This window comes from Carcharhinus amblyrhynchos, chromosome 8 (genome assembly GCF_965287045.1).
Source record: "Carcharhinus amblyrhynchos chromosome 8, sCarAmb.v2.hapA, whole genome shotgun sequence".
NCBI lineage: Eukaryota > Metazoa > Chordata > Chondrichthyes > Carcharhiniformes > Carcharhinidae > Carcharhinus > Carcharhinus amblyrhynchos.
The window spans coordinates 51,049,646-51,060,855 of NC_137331.1; the positions used below are offsets into that span (position 1 = coordinate 51,049,646).

General features: G+C 44.1%; 1 protein-coding gene across 1 annotated transcript in view; it reads right to left on the minus strand.

The window, feature by feature from the left end:
- LOC145346372 (uncharacterized) overlaps positions 1-11,028 on the minus strand; it is a 230,163-nt gene extending 219,135 nt beyond the window's left edge. Inside the window, exon 1 of the mRNA XM_080193531.1 lies at positions 10,681-11,028. Within this exon, the coding sequence (XP_080049657.1) occupies positions 10,681-11,028 (348 nt within the window). The remainder of the gene's footprint in view (positions 1-10,680) is intronic.
- Positions 11,029-11,210: the final 182 nt, after the last annotated feature.

Here is an 11,210-nt window from a genome sequence, read left to right on the forward strand (position 1 = left end):
CATCTGGCCCTTCGAGCCTGCCCCGCCATTCAATAAGATCACTTTTTTTCCCAAAGAGAGGGAAGGATCTCTGATCCTTTCTTCAGCTTTTTGGCAAATATTAGCTCACCAACTTGTTAATCAAGCCAAACAGCTATTATTAAAAACATCTCTCCTCTATCCAACAGTGTGAACCATAGCATTTTTTTTCTGGAAGGGCAATCTAAAAGGAAAGGCAACTTCACGTAACTTTCTTCACCATCAAGAGTAAGCCTTATGTCTCAATGACTCCCCCTGTTGGATACACAAGCACCTCCTGACTTTTTGGCTCATCCTAATGAGGAATCAGACTGCCATTGTCAAGAGTGCATATACTCTCATATTAGGCAAGGCCAGAGAATAATTTTACCTATCTACAATAATTCCTAACCTGAGTCCCAGTGAGGGACAAACCAATTCTCCTTGGCAACTTCAGTGATAAGAACATAAGAAATAGGAGCAAGGAGTAGGCCATCTAGCCCTTCGAGCCTGCCCCGCCATTCAATAAGATCATGGCTGATCTGTCATGGCTCAGTTCCACTTTCCCGCCCTCTCCCCATAACCCTTAATCCCCTCTCTTATCAAAAACCCATCAACCCGCGTCTTAAAAATATTTCGCGAGGCAGCCTCCACCACTTCAACGGGCAGAGAATTCCAGAGATTCACCACCCTTTGAGTGAAGAAGTTCCTCCTCAACTCCGTTCTAAACTGCCCCCCTTTTATCTTGAGGCTGTGCCCCCTAGTCCTAGTGTCTTTTTTGAGCGGGAAGAGTCTCTCCACCTCTATCCTATCCATCCCATTCATCATCTTATACGTCTCAGTGAGATCTCCCCTCATTCTTCTAAACTCTAACGAGTACAAGCCCAGTTTATTCAGCCTCTCCTCATAGCTCAACCCCCTCAACTCCGGTATCAGCCTAGTAAACCTCCTCTGCACTCCCTCCAAGGCCAAAATATCTTTGCGCAGGTGCGGCGCCCAAAACTGCACACAGTACTCCAGCTGCGGCCTCACCAATGCCCTATACAGCCGCAGCAAGACCTCCCTACTTTTATATTCAATCCCCCTTGCTATGAAGGCCAGCAAACCATTCGCCTTCCTGACCACCTGCTGCACCTGCAAGCTGGGTTTTTGCGACTCGTGCACAAGGGCCCCGAGGTCCCTCTGCACCGTCGCCTGCTGCAGTTTTTCGCCCCGTAAGTAATAGTCCTTCCTACCATTCTTCCTACCAAAGTGGACCACCTCACACTTGCCAACATTAAATTCCATTTGCCATTTCCTGGCCCATTCGCCCAGCCTATCTAGATCCTTCTGCAGACTCTCCACACCCTCCGCACAATTTGCCGTTCCCCCAATCTTGCTGTCATCAGCAAATTTCGACACCCTACACTCGGTTCCCTCCTCCAGATCATCTATATAAATGGTAAAAAGCTGAGGCCCCAGCACCGACCCCTGGGGCACTCCACTAGTCACCATCCGCCAATCCGAATAGCACCCGTTGACCCCCACTCTCTGCCTCCTATTTGACAACCAATCCTCTATCCACGCTAACACCCTACCCCCAACTCCATGTCCCTCGACCTTCTGCAATAACCTCTTGTGAGGTACTTTGTCAAACGCCTTCTGAAAATCTAGAAAGACCACATCCACCGGCTCTCCTCTATCCACCGCCCTAGACACATCCTCATAGAACTCCAGTAAATTTGTCAGACACGACTTCCCTTTAATGAAACCGTGCTGCGTCTGCTCTATCAAGCAATTCCCTTCAAGATGCCTCGCAATTTCCTCCTTAATGACAGATTCTAACATTTTACCTACCACAGACGTTAAACTAACCGGCCTATAATTCCCCGCCTTTTGCCTGGCACCCTTCTTAAACAACGGCGTAACATTAGCCGTTTTCCAATCATCCGGCACTTCCCCGGAATCCAGCGACGTCTGGAAAATAACCACCAAGGCATCCACTATCACCTCCGCCATTTCTTTCAGAACCCTCGGATGCATTCCATCCGGTCCTGGGGATTTTGAACCTCTGGAAGTGTGTGATTGGCAAGGAAAGAATGGGGAAAAGTAACTCCAAAAGACATTCTTCTCCTGATGAAATGCTTAGAAAATGATCTTGTCATAACTAACACCATTTCAGAGATGAGCATAAAACCTTGTAGTTTGATCCAAGCACTGGCACCTGATTAACATCATCCAAGCAAAAGATCACAAGGATGCCCATGACATTCATGCCAAGGCCGGTGTCGAAGACATTTAGACAATTATTGTCTAATTTGACCCATCATTTTCATCAACTTGGCCCCTAAATAGTGATGGCAACAGAAATATTGCTCTAAGAAAAATTAATATTGAAGGTCTCATGGATCTTGCAAAAACTGCTCTTCTTAAACAAGAATTGTAATGTGTCCACAGTAATTGGTTCGCTTCAAATTTCACCATAAAGAAGATATTCTTGACTTCTCTACTGGGAAACAGAAACTGGTTGGACAAGAATAACCAAGAGATACAGGAACCAATCAAGTGCTAAGCACTCAGACTGGAAACATCATCAAAAAAAACAGGAGATCTACATGCATCTGAGGCAGCTGTATATTAAAAATCCAGAGAGAAAAAAAAAATAGTGGGTGCAAAGAGCACAAGAAATCCAACAACTTGCAGGCAACCACAATATTAGTGTTGTTTGATTAGCACTATCAAGACTGCCCAGCAAAGCTGATCTTGGGTGAATAATGCCTTAATGCTAGGCCAACTCAAGTGAAGGCAAGGACAGAGAAGGGCTTATTAGGGCTAGAGAGGCAATAGGCACCTGCTGGTGGGAACATTTCAAAGAACTCAATGACTCTGTCTTTGACCAGAGTGTCCTCTACTCCATCCCTCAATACAGAACTCAACTAAGGCTCAACACTACCCCAGCCTGAATCAAAAAAGCCATTTATCAGTTGAAAAGCAACAAGGCCTCAGGGGCAGACAAATCCTTGTGAAAATCTGAGAACATGTCAGATGCACACACTACACGCTTGGTACAATTGTGCAATCTCACATTCCTTATCCAGAAAGAAAAGCACATGCTAGGGAATCTCAAGGACAATGCAAGAGAGGCCAGCATAGAGAAGGGGGATAAGTCCAATAGTGGTATCACAGGGGAGTATCCCTGATGTCAGTCACCTCCTCACCATAGCAGAAGAACTCCTCCCAAAGTCACACTATGGATTTCGCATATTGAGTGCATTTCAGATATAAATCTTTACTATGGAGGAAATCCAGGAAAATGTAGGCAATAGCACCAATTGCTGTACAGGACCTTTAATCGACCTCAAATTATTTACTTGACTCCACCAAACATGAGGATCATCTATGTGACATGCAAGCCATGTTGTTTACCAATGGGTCCACAACAGACCTTATCTCAGTGAAGACTAGGGTTAAACAAGGCTTTGTTCTCACAACCCTCTTCTCCAATTAGCTTTGCCACAAGTCTGCAACTCACCACCAGAAAGCTCCCCATAATTGTGGAAATAACCTACAGGACAGATAGGAACTTTTTCAATCTTTGTTCCCATAACTCCCAAACCTAGGTCACTCAAACATCAGTACACAGATGATGTTCATACACATGCTCATTCACAGAATGAGGCACCACATCATTTTTGATCCCCGAACAAAGCACGAGAGAACAGTCCTTAGTTTAAACACTAGGAAAACTAAGGTCCTCTTCCAACCCACTCCAGCAGCACATCCCTCCCCCCGCCCCACAACTGATGGAGGTACAAGATGACACCCTGGAAAAAAAGGACCATTTTTCACGTTTCAGGAATCTCTCGACCTTTTGGCTAAGATCAAGTGTAGTATCGACATGCTGCGGTTGGTTGAAGTCATTAGGTTATATGTTAGCTTCATTTGAAGCAATTCTTAAAAGCAGCATCTCGGCCTTTTGGCTAAGATGCAAATAAGATTGGAGGAGGAGCAATGCCTACTCCAATCAGCTTGGATCACATAGATCAAGCCTAAGACAGGAGGTGAGAGCCCTGTCTTGTCAGCTTGGATTGGGAATGTCTCAACTTCACTCTGAATTGGATTTGATTGGATTGAATTGGAATAAAAACAAAGAAAGACATCCACAATGAGGGTCACCACTGTTAATAATGTGCCTGCTCAGCCTTCAACATACTGAGAAAAAGTGTATTCGTTACTCAGATTTCAAATCTAGAATTTTATTAAGCCCGAATGCAAAGTCTCTAAGCCAAACATTTTCTTCTAGTCCTGTTGTTTTATGTGCAAATAGACCTCTGCTGAGTCTGTAGATTGGACACTCTTCAATAATGTGGTGCATACTTTGCTTTTTCCCCACAGGCACATGGAGGCTAGCACTAATGTCCCATTTGTGGTTGTCCGAGCAGGCATCATGGCAGGTTCTGAACCTGTTGACAGTGGACCAACCAATCTATCTTTGGACGGCTGAAACCAGACAGTTGTTGGGTTGGGATGAAGTACTTGTTTGTCTTGCCCAATTATTCACATTCATTTGTCCAGGTGGAATTTGCATTGGGAGGGTTTCTCCAGATCAGCTTTCTTGATGTGAGCCATACCTTGGGTGAACTGAATAGTTCCACAGGAAGGGAGCATTGTGAACTTCTTCTATCATTTTGTGGGTTGTTGTAACTCGCAGATATGTGGAGGAGTGACGTTTGCCAGAACAGGAAGCAGTGTTGGGAATAGTGTTCCAGTACTGATGCATTGTATTACTTAGGGTCCTGGACCAAAACCCAAGTTCCATTAGGAAGCCAGACCCCAATAATTTTCCCTTTTTGGCATAAATGTGAAGATAGGATATTTCTTTCCAGGAATTATACCACTAACAAAATAATATTTTATAGCGAAAAATCTTATCTTGAACAATGCAAGTTTAAATGTAATTCTAACAAATGAATTAGCTTAACCATTAACAGTTGAATAATATTTAAAAAAGGAAGGAAACCATTTTACTTTCTATCTTATGACTGTTCCAAGTCCAATTAATCCCTTTCATGCATAGATCAAACCCATTTTTAATTCGCTAGTTAGCAAATCCAGGCATACTTGTTTTAACATTTGTTAACAGCTTTTAGAGATAGAGTTCCAAAACAGCAACCAGATTTTAGCTATAACTAACTACTTTCTGCAAAAGCTTTTTTCTCTGTGACAGATTCAAATCTGCACATAAACCACACAACCACGTCGTTCACTCTAATTAGAAATCCTAGGGGAGGTTAAGTAAACAAAAGTCCATAATTAGCTCTATTTAAAATACTTGCAAGGCTAAAATGATTAATTAACCCACTCTCCCAAAAGTTGCATTTCTACCAGCTATACTATTGAATGAAATTGAATGTTTAAACACTCTCCTCAAGATATATGTATATTACTATCATCATGGTATTAATTGTGTGTGAGAGAGAATGATCATGACCAAACAAGGGCACAGTATTCTGCTACTGAGTAGGAGAGTCCGAGTGGTGAGTTCAAAGGGCAATGGTAGCAGCATTCTATGTTGAGCCAGCTAGTTTGGCAGAGTTGTTTTGGAACTGACGTTGGTTGCAATTGTTTTTAGGTGTTACCACATGATCAGTATCCAATGTCAGGTGTCAGTTTCAGCAGGAGGCCAGTGTGCCAAACCTAGATTTAAGGTAATGGATTGCCAGGAGGATCACCTGATCTTATACACTTCAGAGACTTGAAGAATCTACAGCTGGCATCTCAAGACATTGGAGAAATACCAGCAACACTTTCTCCAGAAAATACTACAAATTCACGAGAAGGACAAGTGATCTAATGTCAGCATCCTCCCCCTAGTCAACATGTTCATGGTCAAGGCTTTATTCACTCAAAGCCAGCTTTGTTCACATTCTTGATGCCATGTTCCCAAAATAACTATTGAATGTAACAAATTTAATTTTATAGAATAGCTGCAATAAGGTGGTTACTTGGCCCATCGATTCTCTGCACCAGCAACTCGCTTTACCCTATTTACCAATATTTTTCTACAGCCTGGCAAATATCCTGTCTAGTTAATCATTCAATTCTCTCTTGCTTTCTTCAACTGAATTTTCCTCCACCAGATTCTCAGTGCGTCCCACATCTTAACCATTAGCTATATAAAACATTTTTTTCATATCACTGCTGCTTTTTTTGCCAATCCCACATACTTCAACAGTATTCTCAATTTTTCCACCTTTAAAGATTTGAATAAGTACCTGCTTGATGTGTGTCTGTTCCTGCAGCCTATTTAAAGTTGCACTTATATTGTTTATATTACATCCATAGAAACCCTATAGCACAGGAGTCTGCACCAACAACAATCACAGCCAGGCTCTATCTCCATAACCCCATATATTTATCCTGCTGATCCCCTAACACTAATGGGCAATTTAGCACGGCCAATCAACCTAATCCGCACATTAGCAGGGTAAATATGTGAGGTTATGCGAATAGGGCCTGGGTGGGATTGTGGTCAGTGTAGACTCAATGGGCTGAATGGCATCCTCCTGCACTTTAGGAATTCTATGATCTTTAGAGTTTGGAAGGGAACAGGAGCACCTAGAGGAATCCCACACAGACATGCAGAGAACCTGCAAACTCCACAAAGACAGCTGAAATTGAATGCGGGTCCCTGGCACTGAGACAGCAGTGCTAATCACTGTGCCACCATCATCATTCTAATAGGCTGCATGATTTTATACTTCTTAAACTTCATCTCCCATGCGTCTGCCCATTTTACATCCTCCTGATGTTGAGTTCTGACAAAGAGTCATCCAGACTCTAAATCAGTTCTGACCTGTTAAGATTTTCCAGCATTTTCTGTTTTTGTTTCAGATTCCAGCATTGACAGTAATCTGTTTTTATTTCCATCCTCTTGAAGTCTAGAACTAACCTCTTCACTGTTGAGTTTCCTGTTATTTACAAATATATTAAGTAGTCTCACAACACCAGGTTAAAGTCCAACAGGTTTATTTGGTAGCAAAAGCGACTAGCTTTTGGAGCGCTGCTCCTTTGTCGGGAAGGTGGGAGTTCTGTTCACAAACAGGGCATATAAAGACACAAGCTCAATTTACAAACTAATGGTTGGAATGTGAGTCTTTACAGGTAAACAAGTTTTAAAAAGGTACAGACAACGTGAGTGGAGAGAGAGTTAAGCACAGGTTAAAAAGATGTATATTGTCTCCAGCTGGGACAGTTAGTGAGATTTTGCAAGCCCAGATAAGTCATGGGAATTACAGATGGTGTGACATGAACCCAAGATCCCGGTTGAGACCGTCCTCATGTGTGCGGAACTTGGCTATTAGTCTCTGCTTAGCGCACACACATCAAGTTTCTACAAAGATGCAAGAAAGCAGACAAGATACCGAAAGGACTAACAGATCACAAACCCACTCCTATAATACAGACTACCTGGAAACCAAGATAGAGTCCATATTCTCAACTAGCGCTCAGGATGCAGACCAGCTGCAAAACTCTGCCAAGCAGACGAGGCAAAAGAACTACGCCACCTACATGCACACCAAGAACAGGAAACTTGGCATAACCACCACCAGCAGCAATCAAGCCTCCCCTGGTACCACTGCAGGGAAGTCCATTGTCAACTTGTCAGACTACACACTTCAACCAGATGAAATCGAAGTTCTCAGCACAAGGCTCAATTTCTGCCCCACCACCAAAAACAGACCCCATCAATCTCACAGCAGACACAAAGGAATTCATCAGACGAATGAGGCTGCGGGAGTTCTTCCACAAACCCCAAGAGGCCAATGGCAAACACATGCGACAGTCAATGAACTGGAGCAGCCGTCAGAGAGATCCACAGTGCAGGAAAGAGTCGAATTAGACTCCTCCAAAGGCCGCTACCCTCGACTTGACACGTATGCCCAAGCTGTCAGGAGGTGTGTCAACACCAGATTCATCAGCCACACTCACAAGACAGCTCCGAACATCACCCAAGCACAACGCAACGCCATCCGCGCTCTCAAGACCAACCGCAACATTGTCATCAAACCAGCAGACAAAGGAGGGGCCAGTCATACTCAACAGAACAGATTACTACAAAGTGTACCGACAACTCAACAACAAGGAACATACCCACAGACCCAACCAAAGAACACTGCCCCGTTTACTTTGTCCTAATTTAATCTGAGTTTGTTTATTTGATTTGACCTTAAAAGAGGCCAACCAAAGAATACACCTGTCAACTCAGACTGATCAAGACCTTTGATCAGGACCTTCAGAGCACCGCTGTGCTCTCATCCCACACACTCCCCACGTTGGGAGATCTCTACTGCCTCTGGAAGATACAAAAGGCAAGCACACCTGACCGTCCCATTGTATCGGACCTTGTGCGAGAACTTCTCCGGCTACGTCGAGGGCATCCTGAAACCCACTGTACAAAAACAATCCCCAGCTTTTGTCACAACACTATGGATTTCCTACAGAAACTCAACACACATGGAGCAGTTGAACCAGGAGCACTCCTTGTCACAATGGATGTCTTGGCACTCTACACCAGCATCCCCCACGACAATGGCATTGCTGCAACTGCCTCAGTACTCAACGCTGACAATTGCCAATCTCCAGATGCAATTTTACAACTCATCCATTTCATCCTGGACCACAATGACTTCACATTTAACAACCAGTTCCTCATCCAGACACACTGAACAGCTATGGGAACCAAATTCACACCTCAATATGCCAACATCTTCGTGCACAGGTTCGAACAAGATCTCTTCATCACACAGGACCTTCAACTGATGCTATATTCTAGATATATCAATGACATTTTCTTCCTTTTGGACTCATTGTGAACAATCACTGAAACAAGTATATGATGACATCAACAAGTTCCATCCCACCATCAGAGTCACCATGGATTACTCTCCAGAATCGGGTGCATTCTTGGACACACACATCTCCATCAAGGACAGTCACCTCAGCACTTCACTGTGCCACAAGCCCACGAATAACCTCACGATGCTCCACTTCTCCAGCTTCCACGTTAAAGAAACCATCTCCTGCTGACAAGCTCTCCACATACACAGGATCTGCTCAGATGAGGAGGATCGCAAAAGACACCTCCAGACGCTGAAAGATGCCCTCATAAGAACAGGAAATGGCACACGACTGTTCCGAGGTGCCACAGTGAAAAACTGCACCGTCTGCAGAAGACAAACACGGGACACGGCAAACAGAGTACCCTTCGTCGTCCAGTACTTCCCCAGAGCAGAGAAGCTACAACATCTTCTCCGGAGCCCTCAACATGTTATTGATGAAGACGAACATCTCGCCAAGGCCATCCCCACAACCCCACTTCTTGCTTCAAACAACTGCACAACCTCAAACAGAGCACTGTCCGCAGCAAACTATGATGTGGATGTGCCGGCGTTGGACTGGGGTAAAGACAGTAAAAAGTCTGACAACACCAGGTTTTAGTCCAACCGATTTATTTTACTATCAAATAAATCAGTTGGACTAAAACCTGGTGTTGTCAGACTTTTTAACCGCAGCAAACTACCCAGCCTTCAGGAGAACAGTGACCAAGACACCACACAACCCTGCTATAGCAACCTCTGCAAGACGTGCCAGATCGACATGGGTGGCATCATCTCACGTGAGAACACCATCCACCAGGTATGCGATACATACTCTTGCAACTCGACCAATGTTGCCAATCTGATACACTACAGGAAAGGGTATCCCGAGGCATGGTACATTGGGGAGACCATGTACGACAATGGATGAATGAACACCGCTCGACAATCACCAGGCAAGACTGTTCTCTTCCTACAGGGGAACACTTCAGCGATCATGGGCATTCAGCCTCTGATCTTCAGTTAAGCGTTCTCCAAGGCAGCCTTCATGACACACGACAACGCAGAGTCGCTGAGCAGAGACCGATAGCCAAGTTCCACATAAATGAGGACAGCTTCAACCGGGATCTTGGGTTGATGTCACACTATTTGTAACCCCCATGACTTGCCTGGGTTTGCAAAATCTCACTAACTGTCCTGGCTGGAGACAATACACATCTCTTTAACCTGTGCTTAACCCTCTCTCCACTATACCACACTTTAAGACTTGATTACTTGTAAAGACTGGCATTCCAACCATTATTTTATAAATTGAGTTTATGTCTTTATATGCCCTGTTTGGTCAATGGAACTCCCACTTACTTGAGGAAGGAGTAGCGCTCCAAAAGCTAGTGGCTTTTGCTACCAAATAAACTTGTTGGGCTTTAACCTGGTGTTATGAAACTTCTTATTGTGTTTACCCTAGTCCAACGCCGGCATCGCCACATCATTTACAAATATATCAGGCATAGTTCTGAAAACTTTCATTTTGAAAAGGAACTACAGCTTCACATGTTCCTAAATGCATTAAGAGATTGTGATCTCGCAATAATTTCTGAAGTCTTAATAAGTATTTAATTTCATGAGGTGCAAATTGCTGAGAAATAGTTAATTCAGTAGAGATAACACTTGTTGCAATTTTCTCTGTAATAAAATTAAAGTGCCATACAAATAACCTATTGGATATATTTTCTCCTCTAAATGTATTTCTGTTCCAGTGTATGTGATCAAGAAAGGTACACTTTGTTGATTACAGATTTATTCCTATTTTCTGCACACTACTTACCTTCAGAGCGCTTTTAGTTTCATCGTTATTTTCTAGCTGTCTCAGTTTTTCCGCGTACAAGCCTTGGAATTCGTTCGATAAGTGTTTCATGTTTTGCCTGACTAATGTTGGTGCTGGAAACGCCGGTTCCTTTCCTCCCGCTTCCAGCAGCTCCAAGTCCCGCCGCAAGCCGCCACTACCGTCTTCCCCAACGGCACGACGGCTCGAGGTGGCAACCGGCAATCTTACTCGTTCCCAGTCAGGATAACAGGTCCGCGAGTCCTGTTTCCTAATATCCATGGATTCAGTTCTATCACGCACCAAGCTGTAGACCTTTGCGGCTCGGCATCCTGACAGTAAGTCGGTCATCTAGCCGCCCCCTTCCAGCTGTTCACCACAAACTTTGAATGTAACGGAAAGTGCAACCAGAACTCCCGCCTCCTCTGCTCCGATTGGTACAGAGAACGGTGTGAGCGCCCACTTCCTCCATATTGATTGGTGGAGGAGATGGCTGGAGCGCCGCTGATTGATGAAGAGGGTGGCTGGAGCGC